At 39.3% G+C, this 23,460-nt stretch overlaps 1 protein-coding gene across 6 annotated transcripts in view; it reads right to left on the reverse strand.

The window, feature by feature from the left end:
* MDM4 (MDM4 regulator of p53) overlaps positions 1 to 23,460 on the reverse strand; it is a 38,524-nt gene that overhangs the window by 14,285 nt on the left and 779 nt on the right. Inside the window, exons 1-5 of one of the 6 annotated variants that reach the window (XR_005069622.1) lie at positions 14,610 to 14,627; positions 9,598 to 9,696; positions 7,801 to 7,875; positions 5,729 to 5,862; positions 1,417 to 1,472 (exon numbers count right to left, since the gene is read on the reverse strand). Coding sequence is in view for 4 of the 6 variants with exons in the window: in XM_037067224.1 (XP_036923119.1) it covers positions 1,417 to 1,472; positions 5,729 to 5,862; positions 7,801 to 7,875; positions 9,598 to 9,675 (343 nt within the window). In the remaining 2 variants the exon portion in view is untranslated. Of the gene's footprint in view, positions 1 to 1,416; positions 1,473 to 5,728; positions 5,863 to 7,800; positions 7,876 to 9,597; positions 9,709 to 14,609; positions 14,629 to 23,460 lie in introns of those variants that run through there. The other 5 variants (XR_005069621.1, XM_037067224.1, XM_037067227.1 and 2 more) reach the window with 5 other exon arrangements.

Genomic DNA, 23,460 nt, shown 5'->3' on the forward strand with positions numbered 1-23,460 from the left:
AAATTTACAGATGGGTGAAGTGGGTAAAGGCTCAATGAAACCAACAGGCTTCAAAATTTGCTCTCACTTTAAAATGCAAATCTTTATTAGGAACAGATTCTTTTCCAAGGTATTTGTTTCAATAAACTACTGAAAGATAGCCAACCTAAAGTGCTATCTTGAAGGGGAAAAGTTGCATTACTTGGAAATGAATGAGAGACAGAGTTACATTTCAGCTGTCTCCAGTTTAACTCACTTATCTCTTAACACACCACACTTCAGACCCAAAGCATACCTGTACACACCTAGTAAAGTAAACTCAAATGGCAGTACTTAAAAGGTATGGAATCAAGCAAAGTGTTAGACAAATTAAAGTTCAGCAAACAGAAAACTAAAACCATTAGGTCAAAGGTTCTTGGGGGGCCTTTATAATAGATGGATCAGGCTGATACTATGTGAGCACACAAAAACCTTACCACTGAAAGAGGGACACAAGACCTTACATGACTCGGATGTAATGTAATAGATGTACAAAGCACCACCTATGAAACCTTATCAGCAAAAATTTTAAACTTGAATCTATTCAAGAACTACTAGTTTACCAAAAATAGAGCAGAGAAACATGTTAATTAACATCACAAGGATACATTCTACTAACTCTAAAATGCAAAAAATGCGACAGGACAAGTGATCCAATTCTTCACCAAATAAATGACATTAACAAAGAGTGTTAGCAACAAATGCAATGTGTGGGCTTTGCATCAAATATGGCCTTTGAACAAGCCAAATGTAAAAGATATTTCTGAGATAACAGGGGGTAACTATACATAAACTGGCTATTGGGTAGTATTACGGAGTTACTTAGTTTATTATTATACTGTTGGGTATAATAATGACATTGTAGTTATGTTTTTAAAAAATCCTAATCTGTTAGAACTTTTAAAAGTATATCCACATGGCCTGGCTGGTGTAGCTCAGTGGATTGAGCGTGGGCCTGCGAACCAGAGGATCGCGGTTCGATTCCAAGTCAGGGCCATGCCTGGGTTGCAGGCCAGTTCCCAGCAGGGGACTCACGAGAGGCAACCATACACTGATATTTCTCTCTTTCCCTTTCTCTCTAAATATAAATAAATAAAATCTAAAAAAAAATAATAATAAAAGTATATCCACTTGAAGCAAACATAGTCAAATATTAACAATTACTAAGCCTAAGAGGAACACACATTAATTATAACAATCTATCTTGAATACATTGAAAAATTTTCACAATGAAAAGATAAATAGCACAGTAACCACATTATGTGTAATGGTGTCCCTCCAAGTCCTGCCAAGACAGCATTCCATCTCCACCTTGATCCTTCTTGTTTTCCCTTCCCATCATTTGCCCCCCTCCGAATTCAAAGCTGTGATAGACTAAAAAATATAATGAGATCATACCTGCAGTAGTAGTGGTTAACGCAACAAGATTCCTTCTTAGCATAGCATAGAGAGGACTGTCAAAGAGAGAGAAATAAAAAATTAATAACCCCATGGTTTTCCATTAAAATGTTAAGTGTATTTCTGATATGCCCTATCTCCCAACTTTGTAACATGTGGAAAGACAATTTTTCCCCCAGAATAGACCTTTTTAAATTATTAAAATATCAAGATGTTACCCTGGCTGGTATGGCTCGGTGGATTGAGTGCCAGCCTGTAAACCGAAGGGTCGCCAATTCTTAGCGCACATGCGTGGGTTGTGGGCCAGATCCCCAGAAGAGGGGCGCGCAAGAGGCAACCACACACTGATGTTTCTCTCCCCCCCTTTCTTCCTCCCTTCCCCTTTGTCTAAAAATATATAAATAAATAAAAACATGCTCTGGCTGGTATTGATCAGTGGATTGAGCACAGGCCTGAGAACCAATGTGTCTTCGGTTCGATTCCCAGTCAGGGCACATGCCTGGATTGCAGGCCAGGTCCCCAGTAGGGGGTGCGTGAGAGCCAACCACACATTGATGTTTTACTTCCTGTCTTTCTCCTTCCCTTCCCGTTTCTAAAAATAAATATTTTTTAAATTTAAAATTTTAAATAAAAATAAATAAAAATCTTAAATAAAATATCAAGATGTTAATGCCCAAATCCTATTACTTGTATTACTTGTCCCCATTAAAAACTGATTAATTTACGTTTTGGTTTTTTTAAAAGATTTTATTTATTTATCTTTAGAGGGGAAGGGAAGGAGAAAAAGAGAGAAACAGCAATGTATGGTTGCCTCTCATGAGTCTCCTGTTGGGAACTGGCCTGCAACCCAGGCATGTGCCCTGACTGGGAATTGAACCGTGATCATCTGGTTCGCAGGCCCACGCTCAATCCACTGAGCTATGCCAGCCAGGGCCTAATTTACGTTTTACTTAATTAGCTGAGGAACCAAAGTGGGGAGATTTCCTTTGCAGACTACTACTTCCTTATAAGAGTTAAAATGCACATTTTAATCAGGGAGTGAAAGTAGAAGGAAGTCTTTGACCAGAAGACAAAATGACTCAGAAGAAAGTCATCACAAAGCTATACAGAGAGAACGAGAATACTGGCTTCTCAATTACTAATTAGCTTTTGATTGTACAAATAACCAAACACCCCATGCAAATGAAGAAAGTCACACAACAGATCAGAGAAGTGCTACTGTGATTTTTATGAACCCCATTATCAACCTCAGATTACCCAGCAATTCTACTTTTCTCTCATCATCTCACTTTTCCTTTCTCTACAACCGGTTCACAAAATTCTAACCTAGTCACATCAAGCTCCCTAACATCCAGGTCTTTACACATGATATTCAATCTGCGTTAAGCACTACTTCAACCAGCAACTTCTAACTGACTCTTTAATTATCCTTTGCCTCTCTGCTCAAATATCAGTTTCTCAAGGAACACTTCCTTGACACTTAAGATCCTAAGCCCCAGACTACCAGTCAAGATGGCAGCAGGCAGACATGGCTCGCCTCTTTGCACAACCATATCAAAATTACAAATAAAATAAAAAACAACCATCACTTAGAACTGTCAGAAATTGAGTTGAGTAGAAATCTGAAAACTATGGAATTAAAGAAACCACATTCATCCAGACTGGTAGGAGGGGTACAGATTCAGAACAGGCTAGTCTCTCCCTCCACATGTGGTGGATAAATATTTGGGAGGAATATCTAGGGAGCAAGGAGTATCAGCCCTACACCAGGCCCCCTAGCCCAGAGTTCTGGTGCCAGGAAGGTAAGTACCCCCAACTTCTGGCTGCAAAAACAAGTGGAGATTGAGTCAATGCAAGAAACTGCTGGAGCACCAAACAGTTCCTCTTAAAGAACACATACACAGACTCACCTACTCAGACTCCCTCCAAGCTCCAGCAGCAGAGTAGCAGCTTAAAAGGCACCAGTGGCATATGGGGAGAAACTAGTGTCTGACATCAAAGCAAGGAGAGGCCATTGTCCCTTTTCTACACCCTCCCACCACAGAGCCTGAGGGCTGGTGCCTACTCTGAGACTCCATAAACATGGCTAACACTGTTTGAACCGCCTTAGAGATCCCCACTCAATGTACTGGCCCACCAAAGCTGCTTTTCCATATGAATGGCTGGTTTTGACTCAAGCTGCACAATTTAATAACCCCTCTCAAACAAGCGACAGCTGGCCTCAGTAGCCCCAGGCCTAGCACTATCAGCACCAGCCTACATTCAAAGCTTGGCTTCACCTTGGAATCTCCAAGCCAAGCACAAGTAGAAGCCAGCCCAGACTGCTTTATAGCTCAGGCAGGGTGGCCACAGGCAAAACATAGGTGGGGGCTGACCTTGGGTTATGCCACCCAGGAAACCCCAGAGCCAGCACACCCAGTAGACAGCTACAGATGATGATGGAGCACCACCACCCTGCCCCTGCACCACTGATCCTCCACGGAGGTTAGGCAAAGATTAGTGGTCAGTAGTCACAGGCAGTCCTTGCCCCTGACTAGCCTGGGTAAATCCCTCCCACTGAACTGTCAACAGCTACCAAGGCTCAACTACAAGGGGAGGGTGTACTCAGCACATGAAGGGCACACCTCGAATACCCAGCTTGGGTGATAGGGGAGGCTGTGCCTCTGCACCCTACAGGACACCTACTATGTATCAGGCCACACTACCAAGACATGAGTCAAGGCAGCTGTACCTAATACATAGAAACAAACACAGGGAGGCTGCCAAAAGGAGGAAACAAAGAACATGGCTCAAATGAAAGAACAGATCAAAACTCCAGAAAAAGAGCTAAACAAAATGGAGATTAGCAAACTATCAGATGAGAGTTCCAAAAACTGGTTATAAGGATGCTCAAGGAACTTAGTGAGGACCTCAACAGCATAAAACAGATCCAGTCAGAATCAAAGGACACACTAATTGAAATAAAGAACAATTTACAGGAAAACAACAGTAGAGTGAATGAAGCCGAAAATTCGAAACAATGATTTAGAATATAAAGGAAGAAAAACATAACCAATCAGAACAAAGAGAAGGAAAAACAATGCAAAAACAAAAAACAAACAAACAAAAAAAAACCCAGGATAGTATAAACAGCCTCTGGGACAACTTCAAGAGGTTTCACATTCGCATCATAAGGGTGCCAGAAGGAGAAAAGGGCAAGAAGCTGGAAATCTGTTTGAAAAAATAATGAAAGAAAACCTCCCTAATTTGGTGAAGGAAATAGACATGCAAACCCAGGAAGCACAGAGAGTCCCAAACAAGATAGATGGAAAGAGACCCACTCCAAGACACATCAGAATTAAAATGTCAAAGGTTAAAGATAAAGATAGAATTGTAAAAGCAGCAAGAGAAATTAGTTACCTACAGAGGAGTTCCCATAAGACTGTCGACTGATTTCTCACAACAAACTTTGTAAGCAAGAAGGGACAGGCAAGAAATATTCAAAGTCATGAAAAGCAGGGACTTACAGCCAACACTGCTCTCTACCCAGCAAAGCTATCATTTAGAATCAAAGGACAGATAAAGTGCTTCCCAGACAAGAAAAAAAACTAAAGGAGTTCACTGTCACCAAAGCGACTCATTCAAGAAAAAGATCCAAGCTATAAACAATAAAGTGGCAAAAAAATATATATCTATCAATAATTGAATCTAAAAATCAAACTAAACAAACAAGAACAGAAACAGAATCATGGATAAGGAGAGCGTTTTGATGGTTGCCAGATGGGAGGGTAGGCATGGAGGGATGGCTGAAGAGATGAGGGGATTAAGAAGTACCAATAGGTAGTATAGAATATCCATGGGGATGTAAACTACAGTATAGGGAATGGAGTAGCCAAAGAACTTATATATCTGACCCATGGACATGAACAATGGTGGGGGACTTGCCTGAGGGAGTGGGGGATGCTTGATAGATGGGGTCAAAGGGTAAAATCAAGCAAACTGTAACAGCATAATCAATAAAGTAACAGAAAATGTTTAAAAAGATCCTAAACCCCACACATCACAACTTCATGTACTTCTTTTCTGTAATGTTTATCATAGTATAATTTTACCATGTGTTAGTGTGATGATTTGATTAACATGGGGAAGAGCTCCTGTCTCACCACACTTTAAGCTCCATAAAATCAGAGACTGTTGGTCACTACTATGTCCTTAGTGACTCATCAGCTACCTGACTTACGTAGGCTCTTAAATGTTTCTGGAATAAAGGAACATATAACCACTAATAACGTACGGTATAAGCACCCCCAAAAGTAAACCCTCACTCTTTTACCTTGGATCTTTCACAGAGAAGCTCTGACATCCTAGGAGTTCTCCCAAAAGATCTCCATTACAATAAACCATATGCTGTTCCTGCGGATCATACAGCTGCTTCATTGTTATATACTGGCCGAGATAGTGCATGACCTGCATGGGACCAAAATACCATTAGAGTTCTACCCAGCTGCTTGTCAAAAACATACAAATGAATTATAAGGAGGTAAGGTAAGTTAGTTTTGCTAGAGAAAGAGGTAGAACATAAGGGGTCCAGGATCATACAACAGTATAGTGGACCCCAACTACTAGGTTCCTCCACTTATTATCATTCTGGATTTTAAAAGACCCTTATGTTTTATAACAGAAATGACTGGCAATGAGAAAAAGTGGTGAATTTACCTAGTACCCCTTTAAGTTTTCCTCACCAATCCAAATAAAGGGGTCTCTTATATTATAAGAGGGAATAAAATTTTAAATTTGCCTGGCTCTTAAAAATATTTTACAAGTCCAGGGGCACATAACAATGATAGTCCTTTGATATATGTTCACTTAATTACTTAACGGTTAATAAACCATCAGCTCTATCAGTGCATAAAACAGAATTTAAATGTCTATCAAAAATTTAGTCTTTTTTCCCAGGTTCACAAAATGGAAGGGAACACAGACAAGTTCATAATTCAATACTTAAAAATGATCAAATTTTGTCTGTTTTCTATAGGTAACAGATTTTTAAAAATTGCTTACAAATCAAGTTCACTTACTGACAGTAAGAATCTTGTTATCTCAGATTACAATCACACCAAAGCAGCTATCTTTGTCTTTGGACCCCACCTTCTCAGAAATTATTGGATATCTGCTGATCTATCTGACACTGTTCCCATCATATTAGGAGCAATGATGCTCTGAGGCCAACTGCTATCCCAGGCAGCACATCCCAGTATTAACGAAGTTCTCATAGCTAATCAAATACCCAGGGGAAAAGAAGATGGAGAGAACATCTACTAGAAAAAAAGGGGGGCAAAAAAGGGGGAACATTGTATTTATGTCTACCCAACTTTCAGAAAAATATACACCACTCTAAATCTGTATATTCTCCTTATACCATACTGCCTCAATGCACATACTGAGGACCAATATTTAAAAGTATTTAGGAAATTCCTCTTTATACACAGGTAGGGTCAAGATTCATAACTTAGGGCCTAACACGTAAACTGCCTCTGTCCAACTTCTTCCCCAGTAAAACATTTCTCCTGAACATTACGTACTTCATTTCTTCATCCAGGTAAATTCTGCCATATGATTAGAAACAGCGTAATTCATAGTTTTGATAGTAAAATCCACACTTTTAATAAGTTTGAAAATAGTCACTTATCAGGATTTTAGAGATATAGTCCAAAATAGTGTACTTAATTTAAAATAATAAAGAAAATATGAGTATTCTAGAGAATCTGAAATGCCCCGAGACTTGTTTCCTTATGAGCTGTCATGGCTCAGGGGTGCAGCACTGCAGACAGGTGTTAGGCTTTTTAACAGAACTCATAAAAAGCTTAGTAATTTTGTTTTCTTCTGTTTTGGAAGAGTTTGCCTTACTAAAAGCAAGCATAGTGGAAAGAGTTAACATTTTAATACTGTGTCTTTTCTACTTCAAAAATTCAGTTTGTTTTTGTTTTTTAAAAAGCTTGAGAAGCTAAATAGGTTATTTAAATGCCTAAGTGTTTAAAATAACTCACAGTGCTCCAGAGAGTATCTGACACATTTATAATGCAAAACTACAGCATTTTAATTCCTGCCTGGCAGCATATCCTGTAAATCATAGACAAGAGTCATTATTTAAAATCTTATACATGTTTTGCATTTTAATTCTGAGATCAACAGCCTCATGATTATGTTTAGCTGATAACACACTTTAAAAGGAAATTTAAAGGAAATATGAAATTCAACTTAATTTGACTGATGGCCATTAAAACAGAGTGAAAGTTGCCTCCCCAGTACCTCAGAAGACCTTTCTGTCTTAGGCCTGAGTTCAGAACTACATATTCATTGGCTTCTACTTCTCCATTATTCTTTAACAGAATCTTGATAGTTTACCTGGGTAACCGTGAAGATTTCACCTTGTGCACCTGCTGTCTGCAAAATCTTCAAAAGTGGCAGTTTTGGTCGTACCTGGGATAAACATAAGATAAACCTGATATTTACATTTCAATTAGATTGGTTTCTGATAACCCAGGAAACAAGAAAACCTTCAACTTTTTAACACTGGTAGTCACTTATCTAACACTGTACAATCTTGCAATGCGTAAGATAACTACAAATGGTTTTTTTCCTTAAAAATCACACTCTCAAAAGAGAGCACATTCACATAACTAAGATGGCTACAATAAGGGGGAAAAAGAAAATGGTATTGGTGAGAATATGGAGTAACTGGAACCCTCATGCACTGCTGGTGGGAACGTGAAATGGTGCAGATACAGTGGGAAACAGTTGGGCAGTTCCTCAAAAAGTTAAACATAGAATTTGCATATTATCCAGCAGTTCCACTCCTAGGTACACACCCAAAATAAATAAAAACAGGGACTCAAGCACGTATTTGTACATCAGTATTCACAGCAGCATCATTTACAACAGCCAAATGATGGAAACAACCCAAATACCACTGGCAGATAAACAGATAAACAAGATGTATATCCATAAGGGACAATGACTTTACTTACTATCTTTTTTAAATTTTTAATTGTTGTTTAAGTAGTTTTCTTTTACTCCCATCCCAACCCATCCCCCCCAGTGCTCCCTCCCTCCCTCCCATTTCCACCCCCCTTGGTTTTTGTCCATGTGTCCTTTATACTTATTCTCGTAAACCCTTCCCCTTTTCTCCTGAAATTTCCTCCCCCCTCCCCTCTGGACACTGTCTGCGTGTTCTCTATTTCAGAGTCATTGGTTATATTTTATATTTTGCTTGTTTGTTTTGTTATTTAGGTTCCTGTTAAAGATGAGATCATATTGTTTACCATCTCTTGACTCCTGACTGTGAAAGCCTGTCTGTAGCCACACAATTTTATTTTCTAAATTTTATGTAGTCAAATTTGTTTCTCTCTTCCTCTTAACCCTAACATAGTTTTGTCCTAAGGCTTCCCTCATTCTGAAGTTTCACAAATATTTCTTACATATTCTTCAATGTTTTTAATCATTTCATTTTTTACATTTAAGTCTTTATCTATCTGCAATTTGTTTTTATTCAAGGTTTGAGGTCTTAATATGTTTCCTTCCAGAAATGGCCATTTATGTCAAAATCATTTATTATATAAGCCACACTTTCCCATCAAGTCCATATTCCACTTTTTTAACAAATCGTACTACATTAACAGTGTGTACTTTTTGTGAAAACACAAAACAAAAATGATGTACATTGATATATTAGGGAAAAGATCTGGAACAAGACACAACAAATTGATTAGTAGTATTATCTTACGAGAAAGGGACTCTGGGGGAAGAGATGAGTCAAAAGTCCCTATAAATATTTTAAAGACAAATATATTATAAAGTTTTACTCTTTTATAAGAATACATTTGCTTTATCTACAGTTTAAAAATCAGAATGAAGTGAGAGATAAAATGCAAACTTATGTAACTTGATCCCAAATTCCCAACTAGACACCTATACCCTAAAACATGCTAGTTTTCAAAATGTACCACTGAGCAATCAGTAACTTCCAGACATTTAATCAATGATCAGTTCAAGTTTACAAGTGTTAGTGTAAATACTGTTTACTAGCTTCCATGATGACATTTTTAAAATACTTCTGCTAACATCAATGAAGTCAGCTACATCCCCCAGCTCAATTTTTTAAAAACTCAAAAAAAAAAAAAGGAATGCCTAAAAGTGATTTACCTGCTTGACTTGCCTCGGAGGGCTCCTGCAAGCACTGTCAGATGCCGAACACTGGGCGGAGGTAGTCAGTGATGCCATTCTGGCAGTGAAGAAATTCGTCTGTTGATAAATCTAAAAGGAGAAAAAATTATAAAATCTTTTCTAAAGTGGAAAATTCTCTCTTTAGAATTTACAAAAAAAGCAGCCAGCAGAAGTAAAAAAGACACATACGTCAGAACACCCTACACAAATGCAATATACCCATGCTGAGATCTTGATACACCACCCCATTCTAGTCCAGATTCTGCCAAAAAAAAACCTGGAGCGTAATTAAGAGTAAGAACCATTCATGCAACCTACCAACTTAGCTTCTGAAATATGAAACTTTAGTTTCAAAGATGGGACTGAAGGGACCAAAATTTTGCCACCCCAAAATAAGCCTTTTGGTATATTGAGTTTAAACCGGTTATTAAGAAACAAAAGACCCAGAAAGAACCTTTCACCTCCCGCTGCCCTCTTGCCTAAAGGACTGCCTAAAAGAATTCAGACAGAAAAACCAGCTCAAAGGAAAGGAACATTAGTATCATAATAGAAACTAAATGTATCAGGGAGAAATCTAGCAAGGCCTGTTTCCCTCAGTCCCATTACTCGTCGGTGTCTGGATCGGCGGGGTAGGACAAAATGGCGGCTGAACGACAAAATGGCGGCTGAACTACAACCCGGAAAAGACCGCCCACGTCAAACCAGAGAGCCGAAAGGGCGGGCTCTGCCAAAACAGACATCCGCATAGCAACCTGAGCCCGAGGAGAACCACCAATGATACCCTGCGGCTTTGTTCAAAGGGGACCAATCCCCAGCTCCCACGAAGACAGCCAACCAAGATAAAACCCCGCCACATTCGCTGCTTGGGCGCGACTTCCCTGGAACCTCACCCGGGGGGTGCACCCCCCAATAAAGCTCTATGCCGCCTCACTTTGTGGCTGATTGCCATTTCTTCCTCCGCGGAGCCTAAGAAAACCTTTCAGTGGCTGGCCCAGTAGAAACTTATCACTTGTTGCTCTTTCTCTACACATAAAAAGGGGAAGAAAAATGGTGACGAGCAGGCAGTTCTTTCATAGAGGCACAGTTTGTAAGGAAGAGACGTTTACTACTTTTGACTGGTTATGGCAACAGTCCCGGAAAGTTCGTGCATAGCAGGATCCCGAGGCCGAAAGGTTGGTTCAAAGTTCCAACGTACGTGCACTCAGGGGATGCAAGCAATCTTCTGTTAATCGGCCCACGGTTATTAAATGATTAATTATTCCTGTGTTTCTCACTCTCCAGCGGCTGTAATTTAATTTAGACCAGAATTTTTCTCTTGTCAAAAGCAACTAAATATCTATAAATTGGGTTAAACCAAGGTGAACATATATGATCAAATAAAGATCTAGCATGAACTCAAATACAGAATAAGGTTTAATTAAAAAGTCTCAACTTCTACCTTTTCTCCTTAGAAAAGGAAAATAAATTTTTAAAATAAATTTGCTTGACTTTACCTCAGGCCTTTTTCTAGTAGAAAGGTGACAGTGAAATTTATGAACAAGGTGTACCAGGGAAAGGGTAAAATCAGCATAGAAAAACCAATAGTCTGGCTAAAGCTAACAAGATCCCTCACTCTTATTACAAAGTATCAATTCCTCCTTCCTATCAGCTTCCCTTGCTACGAAAAGGGACGTCTAATAGGATACAAGCATAACTCACATTTTAAAACAGTTAGCTTTTACTGACATTTCAAACCATCACAAATAAACTAGGGGCTAAAAAAAAAAACTACCTTTCCTCCTACCTTCTAGGTTCTTCTACTGGGCTAATAATCAACAGTGAACAGAAGAAAGTCAAATTTTTGATACATTTTCACAAGGATGAAAATTCCAAAGACAGTGAAGCAAAACTGGGTATATGATATTTTAGACAAAGGAGAAATGGTGGGGGATGAGATCTTAGATTTCAAAAGTGAGAGTTGGCCATTTACAGATAACTGGAAGAGCTGAATATAAAAGGCAGGTAAGTTTTTGCTAAGCAGCCAGGAAACAATGAGATGCTGCTAGGGGTGCCTCGTTAACAGGGCTGGGTTTGACAACCTCCAATCTACCACACTCAACTGAAATTAGGCTAAATATGTTAAGATTTTCTTCCTGGAACAAGTTTTTTCCATCTGGAATTCTCACGCAGTAAAGGAGGGAGGGTCAAAGTTTCTTTCTGAGTCTTGTTTCTTAATGAGCAATTTAAAATCAATATCCCAAAAAGCAACTTGAGGTGGGTAAAACTCTGGTCCCCTTCAAAACCAATCCTCCCCTCAAAACCTGCTGGTCCTGTAGTCTTCCCCATTCCAGTAAATGGCAACCCTATCCTTCAGTAGCTCAGGTCAGTGGCTTAAACCGTCCTCAATTTCCTTTCTCTCACACTCCATACCCAGTCCGTAAGTAAATTCTGAAGCTGTGCCTGCACAATGAATTCAAATCTAAGCACTTCTCCCTACTTGTATTGTCACTAAACTAACCCATCTCTTAACTGCACTGGCATTTTAAAAGTTCTCTTGCTTCTGACACTGGAGGGGCAAGTCTATAGGAACTATAGGAAACCTATCCGAATAACATGGCAAATGTAGCCCAGCCTGATTTGGAAAACCAGCGGGGAGCGAGTGGCACACAGGAACTGAGCCCACTGATCTGTTTTCCCATGGGGAATCAGGCCTGCATTGTACCTAGGCTGCTTTGAGGCTTGCTTTTTGTTAAAACTCCCTCACCCTGAATTGAAGCAGAAAATATTTACTGCATATCTTTAAAGTAACTTCCTAAAGTCTTTGTGCTAAACCTCCCAAGTATGGAGTGTAACCAGTTCAACCACCTCCCCCCTTGCATCTGAAACACCCTTTTCTTTGAAGTCATTAGCAACATTCTTTCCTTTGTTATCTGTAAAAGAAAGGTAACCACCTAAAGCAAACCTGTGCTTAGTAAAGCACAGCTTACTATTACATAGTAAATGTAATATACCCAGAAGAGCAATTTAAAGCCTGTCCAGGCAAGGCTCAGGGCCCTCTCACTCAGAGAGTGCACATGCTGTCCCCTTTTCTCCACAGGACTTCTGCAGTCCCTGTGAATTTGTTCATCGCAGCTACAACACACAGACCCTGCTGCCCAGGTCCGCATCACAAGTCCCTAGGGAAAACCCAACAGGGAGCCACGAGTGTTCTCAGCTTCACACAGAAGCTGGAAAGAATTCAAGACTTGAACCAGACAAGAGGTTAAATCAGAAGCAAGTTTACTGAACAGACAGGATAAGCAAGAAAAGCCACTTAGAGTGGATTCTCCAAAAAAAAGAGAAGGAAAAAAGACCCACAGCCATCTCTAGAAGTTGAGCTATTTGTAGATTCTATGGAAAATTACTAACCAGTAGACAGAAACAGAGGGTGGAAAGAAAGAGTAGGATTAATGTTAACCTTTACAAGGTATATTTGCAGTCTGTTTTCCTTTTATGGTATGGGTAACCAATAAGGTATTAATCAATCTTTGCAGGAATTTTCTTCATTCTGGGGGCCCCCTGCGGTCTTCCTGCCTACTTGTGTCAGGTAGCACGTGGCAGACTCCTGACTTTAATCTACATAGTTCCCATGCTTCTCTCCTAAATTACTTCCACCCTTGTCCCTCTAGCACCTAACCTCCTCTTGTTTTTGTTCAACTGTCAATTTATCAATAAAGGCTTCTTCTATGACCACTCATTTTTCAAACTGCAACTCCCAGCACCCAGTGTCTATCTCTTCCTGCATTTTTTTTCTTCAGTGACCTTGTTACCAACCAACACATTACACATTTTAATTATTTAATCACTTAAGATACAAGCTACAAGCGGGGAGGGATTTGTACTTATTTATTCATTAATATACCCAGTGTCTAAAATAACAATATACATGGTACAGCAACATGGTGGATACAAATATTAATAATACTGTGGATGATTTCCAAAAATGGTCCCCAATAAACCACATCTCCCAACTGGCTCTGTGACATAAGTTAATCAATAGAATGCAAGTGTTAAAAAAATTGTTTTTTAACTTTCAAGAAAGTACTTTGTAAAAAAAAGGATTAGGCCATGGACAGCAAGAAAGACCAGGCCCTTGAGGCATGAAGCCTGAACCATCAGCAGTATGACTAGGTGAAAGACAACATTTCTACTGTCCTGGTGTTGTTGAGTGTTTTTATACATCAAATGGACCAAGTGGCGGGAAAAGAGATACAAGCCATTCTAAAAAAATTTACTTTAGTTACAGACAAGGGAGGTGGGAGAAGATGAAGCAGAGGTATTTCTGGGATAGGCTCAGAGTCAGCAAGAGCGTCAGCTCCTATGGATTAGCTGTGGGCAATGGACTGAAAAATTCACATGTAAATAAAATGAGGAGGGGTTCTATGGTGCCTCGCTATTCCCTTTTGGATAATCACAGACATAGCCACCTAGAAAGTAATCCTAAATTCCAACAGATACACAGGAATGTGAGCAGTCTGTTCTCAGAGCTGGTCCACATCTATTAACAAGTTAACTGTTCTCTCTCATTCTCCTGCAGCTGTAATTTAATGTGTCCAACCTGTGGGCCACATGTGGCCCAGGATGGCAACGAATGTGGCTCAACACAAATTTGTAAATTTACATAAAACCTTTTTTTGGCTCATCAGTTTTCATTAGTGTTTGTGTATTTAATGTGTGGCCCAAGGCAAGTCTTCTTGCAGTGTGGCCTAGATACACCAAAAGGCTAGGCAGCTCTGATTTAGAACATCTCAGAATTTTTCTTCTAGTCACAGCAAAACGATCATGTCCACATTCCAGGCCTGATAGCTTCATTTCCATGCTTATGGAAGCCCCTAAAATCTGCCTACTCTACCCCACAAAAAGGACATGTGGATATTACCCCAATTTTTTTAATTTTAAAAAATAAAGAAAGAAAGGATATGTGGAGAGGTCATTTGTCCATCTGAGAGCCCCAGCCTTCCAGGCATACCTACCCTCAAAAAGCAACACACATCTTTGGACATGTCAGCCCTTGCTGGACACCAGTCTCCAGCTCAATGACAGACCATAAATGAAACCAGCAGAAAAACCACACAGCCCACAGAATCATAAGAAATAAACACAACAGCTGCTACTTTAACTAACTAAATTGTTGGATGGCTTATTACATAGCATTAGATAATCAAAACAAATGGAAAAACTTAGAGATTACTCTGTACCAGGCACATATATAAACCCATTTAATATTCAAATAACCCTATGACGTAGGTAATATTTTATTTTACATAAGGCAAGAGAAGCATAAGGTTGTTATCTGTCAAAGAACACACAATTCCTAAATTGCTAGAGTCAAGATTTCAAACTCAGAACTCTTACACTTAGCGTTTCCCTTTACACCTCAAGTGCATAGAATTAACCACAATCCTTTCCTTCAAGACATAGTCTAACTGTTCATCTAACCTGAAGCAGGTCAGTCTAACCTGACCTGCTTTTGATTCTTTTTAAAGTCAATAAGCACCCACAAACTAGGGCTACAACCACAATATTTCTCACCCCACTTCCCCAGACTCCCACCAACAATCATCCTGAATCCTAAGTTTTGCTTTACTTCCTTTTCTTTTTGTGAATTTTAGTGCATCAAAATGGAATCCTAAAAAGTATCTGTGTGTGAGTGGTTTGGTTGTCTTTAATTTTTTTAAAGTAGGTACGTTACATGTAACTTTAACAATTGTTTCACTAAAATAATTTTTACTGTACTGTCACTTCAGTCCTTTAAAAATATTTATTGTGGTAAACTATGTATATATACACACATATATAAAACATAAAATTTACCGTTTTTAGGTGTACAATTCAGTGACATTAAGAACATTAACAATGTTGTACACCAATACCACTATCCATCCATCTCCAGAACTTTTTCATCACCCCAAACTGAAACTCCATTCATTAAACAATCACCTCCCCAATATTCCTCTCCCTTTGACCCTGCTAACCACAATCCTATTTTGTCTCTATGAATATGCCTATTCTAGGTAGTTCATATAAGTAAAATCATGCAATATTTTTCTTTTTGTGTCTGACTTATTTCACTTAGCATAATGTTTTCAAAGCTCATCCATGCTGGAGCACACTTTTTCATTTATTTTGACTTGTATAATATTCCATGAGTTGTTTCATGTGCCACATAAGGATGTTTTGGTAAACAATGGATCAAATGTACAATGATGGTTTCATAAGATTATAATGAAGCTGAGCCCTGGCTGGTGTGGCTCAGTGGACAAAGTGCCGGCCTGTGAACCAAAGGGTTGCTGGTTTGATTCCCAGCAGGGGCACATGCCTGGGTTGCGGGCCAGGCCCCTTGGCGGAGGGGCACATGAGAGGCAACCAACCACACACTGATGTTTCTCTCCCTTTCTCTCATCCTTTCCCTCTCTCTAAAAAATAAGTAAATAGAACCTTTTTGAAAAAAAATTTATAATGAAGCTGAAAAACATTCTCTCCTAGTAACACCATGGCCTTTGTAAAGTCGTACCACAATAGATCACTCATGGCTTTCACCATGGTCTGTCTAGTTCAGTGATTTTCACCCTTTATCATCTCATGGCACACATAAATGAGTTTCTAAAATTCTGTAGCAAGCAGCACACCAAAAAATATAGTTTTTGCCAACCTAACAAAAAAAGGCATAATTTTTTAATGTGACAATCTATAGAGGTCAGTAAAAGAGGTCAGTGTCCCTGACTGAATAGTTATCTACTGGATGCTTTAAAAATTCTTGTAGCACATCAGTTGAAAATCACTGATCTAGTTGATCAATTCTGTAACCTGTAATGTATGCTTGCAAAAAACTCTATGTTCATTAGGTTAAACTTATTGTTTTTCTACAATCTTATATATCTCCTAATTTGTCAGCTCAACCTACAAATAATTATGAAGAGAGATGTAATGAAATCTCCTACTATGTTGGTGACTTGTCCATTTATCCCAGTGTAGTTCTAACCAATTGTGTTTCCTTTATTTAAATTTCTTTTAATCAGACACATACATGCTTTAAATTGCTTGATTCTTTTTGGTAAACTCATTATATAGTGATTATTATTATATAGTGATATTTTTCATCCCAGTTAAGATATTCTGTACTAAAGTATATTTTAACTTTTATTAGTATAGTCAGGACAGCTTTCTTTTAGTTAGTATTTCCAGGTTTGTATTTTCCTAATTTTTTTACTTTCAATTTTTGCATGCCTTTAATCTTCTGGTGAACACCTTATAAGAAGCATATATCTGGACTTAGGATTTTTAAATCCAAATTGTCAAATCATATCTTTAACTGGTTAATTTAGTCCATTTATTGTAATTGAAATATATGAATGTATTTAACATTCCAGTTTGTCCTACTCTCCTCATGCTTACTGGCTTTAACACCAGCAGAAAGTGCTGTACCATTAAAAAAACACTGATTTAAGAGCCATGGAATTTCAGAGCAGAACAAATTACTTTTGACTGCAAGGCAGAGGACAAATAAGAAGGAATGGAGACAGGAGTAGATTTTCAAATGGAACAACACTGGAAAAAATGGGGGGAAAAACAACATGAGCAAAGATACTGTTCAAGGACATACATGAGAAAACAAAGTCAGTTGATGGACTCTGAATCCCAAGCAAGATCTTGTTCCTTTTCCACTTGGAATCTCTTTCCACTTACTTATTTCTTTAATTTATCTTCATTTAAGAGAGAGAAACATCAAGCTATTGTTCCACTTATTCATGCATTCATTGGTTGGTTCTTGTGTGTCCTGAATGGGGATCTAACGAGCAACCCCAGTGCATCCGGACCACACTCTAGTGAACTGAGCTACCAGGCCAGGGCCTGGAATCTCTTTTGAGTACAGCATGGTTAGATATTGTTACTTATTCCCTAAAAAAGAAAACAGGCTTAAAAAAGTAAAAAAACTTGCCCAAGTCAAAAAGCTTATCTTTTTTCATTACAGGTTTGATTGAATGGTTCTGCTTACCCCACAATAAATAAATCACTGTAAATGCATTTCCTCTTCCTTATAATTTTCCTAATAACACTTTCTTTTCTCTAGCTTACTTTACTGTAAGATTATAGTGTATAATACATATAACACACAAATTATGTTAACTATTTAAGTTACCGTAAGGCTTCCAGCCAACAGTATGTATTAGCAGTTAAGTTTGGGGGAGTCAAAGTTATATGTGGATTTTTAACTGGGTGGGAGGTCAGTACCCCTGACCTCCACTAACATTATTCAAGGGTCAAGTGTCCTTTCATTCATTTGTGCAAACTAGAAAGTTCTGTTATCTTGATCTCTCCCTCCCCCACCATTATCACATCATCAAACCTTACAGATGTCAACTCCTAAATCTGTCAAAACCACCATCTTCTCTTCAACTTCATGACAATGTCCCCAAAGCAAAAAGAGTTATTTTTTGCCTACATCACTGCAACAGACTTGTAAATGGTCCCTCTAACCCCACTTCAATCCAAACTCCACATTATAGCCAAGATTAAAAACCAAAACAAAGTGGGGCGGGGGTGGGGTGGACCAATCCTACACTGCAAGCTCCATAGCTTGCTACTCCTTTAAAAATAAACAGCTGAGCCCTGGCTGGTGTAGCTCAGTGGATTGAGCACGGGCCTGCAAACCAGATGATCGCGGTTCGATTCCCAGTCAGGGCACATGCTTGGGTTGCAGGCCAGTTTCCGGCAGGAGCCAGTTCCCTGCAGGGGGTGCACGAGAAGCAACCATACATTGATGTTTCTTTCCTCTCTCCTTCCCTTCCCCTCTAAAAAGATAAATAAATAAAATATTATAAAAATAAAATAAAATAAACAGCTGAGTCTAGCCCCTCAGCACCTTGCCAGTCTTTCCACTTACACTGTTCTTTCCCATGTTCCCTGCGTCCCAGCCACACTGACCTTTTGGCTTCTCAAGCAGAACTTTGCTTCCTGCTTTAATGAAGTTCCTTCATTTGAGAACTGTGAGTTCTGTACAAGACTGACTCATCTTAAACTCTTCAAATCTCAGGTCAAATGTCACCACCTCAACAATCATTAATAGATACTAAAGCCACTGATGTGAAAGCTAGGGGAAGAGGAATTTTAAAACACATGGAGCAAGCTTAGCATTTAGTATTTAACCCACTGATCAAATTTATCTCATTTAGCTCTGGGCCACTGTGACCTGTTTAGAGCAGAGTCCTCTAACCAAAAGGTCACAGGTTCGATTCCTGCTCAGGGCACATGACTAAGTTGAAGTTCCATCATATCAGTGTTTTTTTCATCACTCTCTCTCCCTCCTTCCTCTTTTTCTAAAATCAATGAGCATGTCCTCGGGTAAAGATTCTTTTAAAAACCACACACATAAAAATAAAAAAGGTTATTCACAGATTCCTTACTTCCTGATATGAAGCAATAGGAAGCACCCCCTACCTCCTATTAAGTATTCTTGCCCCCCAGTCCAAATTTAATCAAGCTTCTACACTGACACAGACTCCAGCCCAGTGTCCGCAGTGTTTAGGCTAAGATGAGACAAATTTACATGGACCACTGAGCCCTATGGAGGAAAAGGGACAGGCCACTCTCTCAAGAGGAGAGCACCTCAGAGTGCCTCAGCCACTATTTGAAGAGGAGAGCACCCCAACCCTTGCCTTGACAGGCTTTTATTGGCTTTAATCTGCATACGAATACAGGGCATATATGGAAAGCTCATCAGTCATTGTCAGGCAGTAATGATCAAGTATATACCCTTCAAAGGACTCTGAGGACCTATTTTGAGTCAGGGTCAAATAGCTAAAGGGCCATAAAACTTTGGGGAAACAGACTCATTTCAGGCTTGGACCCTTATCATTTAAACTGAGCGTATTAACAAAGCAGGTTTCACAGGATTTTATGCATTCTTTCTTAAACCTCATTGCCCCTGGGAACAGCCATTTCCAGCACAGGGCCGCACCCACCTCCAGCATTGTTTCAGGCTTAAGTCAGGTAGGGGAAGTAAAGCAGCCAAGATATTAGGAGACTTCTTGCAGACAGAACGAGGACTCTGGCTATGTCAAGCTGAGGGATGAGGGTCCATCACCCACTTTCTCCACAGCCCCCCAAATCCTTCCCTGAGGCCCCCTCATGACCATGCCTGTCTTAGGCCGTCCCTCCCTTGAGGAATCTTACCCATCACTGGCTAACCAGTCACGCACTAGGGGCCGGCAGGGTGAAGTAAAGGGGGCAAAGGCAGTGGTGCTCCTGCCAGGAATATGAGCTTTATCTCCTTAGTAGCTTAGGGTCCCAAGGCCTCTCACTCAGCCTTAGCCATGGGGGGGGTTACAGCTTCTGAAACCAGGCAGGGCAGTTCCCAACACTAAATCTAACTGCTAACTACCTGTTCGAAGGAAAAATGGAAGGTAGAGGAATGAGTAAATACTAAAAGCAGGCAATTTGCCAAATCAAAAATGTAAGAAATTCCACAGGACCTGGGCTAGAGGGTATGGTTGAGGGTATGGACATTACAAAAACATAAACCTAATACAATGTGTCATCTATAAACTGTCTTTTCCCCCTAAAAATCAGTAAATTTTTAGTTATTTACTAGGTATGCAATACTATTAAGAAACTGTTGATTGTAGTAGAAAGGCACTGTGGTAATTTTTGTAAAACTCCTGATCCAATTAAGAGATAACATCCCTGTATGTTTAAAGGTAAAATAACACATCTATAATTTGCTTAATAGGTTATTGTTTTAAATAAATTACCTTATTGAATGGTACACACCAATGCAGGGAAAACAATAACAAAAATTCTCTGTATTTATCTGGAAAAACTGGTACTCTTGGAAAATATTCCAGTTACACTAAAATAATCAGCATCCCTAACTTATACTGCCTTGGCTCTGTGGGGATGTGTTTCTCTCCATTTAATAATAAAGCTAGGAATGAATCTAGACAGCTGAAAAGAATATGCCTGCTTTTAAAAGAAATGAGGAAAGAAAGTTCTCTTTGCAGGTTTTTTCAAAAATTTTTTTTAAAGAGAGAAACATAGATTTATTGTTCCACTTACTTACAAATTCATTGGTTGCTTCTTGTATGTGCCCTGACCCACATCCTTGGCTTATTGGGACAAGGCTCCAACCAACTGAGCTACCAGGCTAGGGGTGCAGTTTTGTCTGCCTGCTTTCAAAAGGACTCTCCCTCATCATTCCACAACACAGCAGAACCCAAAATAACCAACGGCTGACCAAAGTACCTTGGTTTTTCAGGGCAGTTGAAGAGTACAGGACTATTCTAAATGTAGAGCTAAGGCAGCAGGCACTCCCATTTCCTAAAACTCAGCCACCGCACCAGGGATGTGTACATAAGCTTTTACTATGTCTCCAACTTACTCTTCATTTCATCTTGGTACTCTGCTCCAAGTCTCCACCTCACCACTCAACATGTACCATAATGAACAATGAACTCAACTTCTTTAAGTTTTCTAACTCTTATCCCACTAGCCTCTCAGTGTTTTTATATTGTTTTCAAACTATAAATTGTAACCACCCCACTGGTCTTAACACCTCCCCTCCATTAAAGAAATCATAAGTGCGCCCTAACTGCTGTGGTTCAGTGGGTTGAGTGTTGGCCTGCAAACCGAAGAGTCACCAGTTCGATTCCCAGGCACGGCATATGCCTGGGTTGTGGGCCAGGTCCCCAGTAGGGGGCACATGAGAGGCAACTGATTGATATTTCTCTCCCTCTCTCCCTCCCTTCCCCTTTCTCTAGAAATAAATAAAGTCTTAAAAAAAAAGAAAAGTGAGTAACAATGGTAAGTTTGCTCTTTGGAACCTGTTCCTATTAATTGAAAACAGTAGATACCTAACAATTAATCACCTTTGTGTCAGGCACATTTTAAAACACTTTATATACAATAACTTAACCCTTATAGAGATCCTAAGAGGTAGATACATTATTTCTTCTTTTTCAGAAAAGGAACTGAAGCAGAAGAAGAAAATAACTTGCCAAAAATCATGGTCTGCAGAGCCAGAGCTCTTAGCCATCACCCTTCCAATGTATACTGAGTCACAATATAAAAAGTATTTTCGAGTGGCAGTCGTGGTTGAAATGTTTGAAAGCCACTGCCTTAGCACCAGTCTTTTCTCCTCTTCTATGCCTATTTTCTGTTCTCAAAAATTATCACACCCAGGTCAAAAGTCACCTCCTTGGTGAAGGCTTCCTGACCCAAGGGAGGCTGATAACACCAGAGCAAATCTCATAAAAGACTACATTACATTTATATTTTTATGTGTGTCTCCTACTACACTGAAATCATGGAGAGCAAGAACAGTCCTATTCATCAGGATGATGAAAGAGTGGGTTTTTTTGTTACTTAGTTCAAGAAACTCCTACACCCCATCTTCAAATCTCTACCTCCGAAGACAACTGTGACTTTAAGAATTAAAATAAAAACTTGTCAGAAATTAGGAGAACTAAGCATTCTTACCAATTCTTTAAAACCCTCAGGATCTCTATTAAACACTGTTGGCTGGATTCTTTCACTTAAATACACGAGTGTTAAAATAAACAAATAAATAACGGGCCCAAAATGGGCCTGTGCTACAAGTCCATGATACCAAACCTGTCAATAGATTTAATACCAGATCAAACTTCAGTTTCTGCCTCTCCAGAAATGTAATCTTTTTTTTTACTAAAGATTTTATTTATTTATCTTTAGAGGGGAAGGGAAGGAGAGAAGGAGAGAAATATCAATGCATGGTTGCCTCTTGTGCGTCCCCTGCTGGGAACTCCTGATTGGGAACCGAACCTCGATCATGTGGTTCGCAGGCCCGCGCTCAATCCACCGAGCTATCCTAGCCAGGGCCCAGAAATGTAATCTTAATCAACCTCAAATTTTCTGGTCAAATACTAGTCAATGTGGACCCTCTCCATTCCTCCATGGAAAGAGGTAATCTGCATGATAAAAACCCTTCCATTTTCTTCCCCAAAAGAAAAGGTGTCTTGGCTCAAAACCAATCCTGCCTGTATGCCAACTGTAAAAAAAAAATATATTTACAAACTAATTCTTCCTTTCCCTTGCTACACCCTTCTTCCTATTTTTGCACAACCCCAAGAGCTCCCTTCTAGTAGCTAGATGGGATGTTGCCCAATTCATGAATCACTTAAAGCCAATTAGAGCTTCAAATTTACTTGAATTTTTTTAACAAAAGTTAACAAAAACAACTTTTTCTTGTTAAAAAAAAAACACTATTCCAACTTTTTAGTTCTTACTAAGTCTGCCTACACACGTACAAAGATGAAGTGTATAAGAGTATATCCTCTAGCAGTTTGCAAAACCAATAACACGCCAGGAAACAATCTAAAAACCCATCAATGGGGAATTGTTTAAAGAAACTGTTGTACAACCCAACAGACAATATTCCATGTATATTTTATGTAAAGCTGCCCCTGACATTATCTGAAAAACTTAAGGTGCATACATACAAAATGGTCCCACTACTGTTTAAAATGTGTGTGTAGAAAAGTTCAGAGGGATATAACACCAGGCAGTTAACAGTAGCTAGCTTGAGGAGGAAAACAGGGACGGTGGATTAACGCCACACACTTCTGTATTGTGTGCATTTCTTTTTAATTAGGCACACACTATTTGCAGTTTTAAGACTATAAAAAGTTGTGATCTGCCCAGCACAGATGAGGAAAACAACAGCAGCATTTTCTTCGGATGTCGCTTTAAAACAGTGACTTTCAGCCCTGGCTGGCGTAGGACTGAGTGCGGGCCTGCGAACCAGAGTATCGCAGTTCGATTCCCAGTCAGGACACATGCCTGGGTTGCAGG

The sequence above is a fragment of the Sturnira hondurensis genome, unplaced genomic scaffold (genome assembly GCF_014824575.4).
Source record: "Sturnira hondurensis isolate 20B ecotype Veracruz unplaced genomic scaffold, ASM1482457v3 Scaffold0017082, whole genome shotgun sequence".
In the NCBI taxonomy this organism is placed as follows: Eukaryota; Metazoa; Chordata; class Mammalia; order Chiroptera; family Phyllostomidae; genus Sturnira; species Sturnira hondurensis.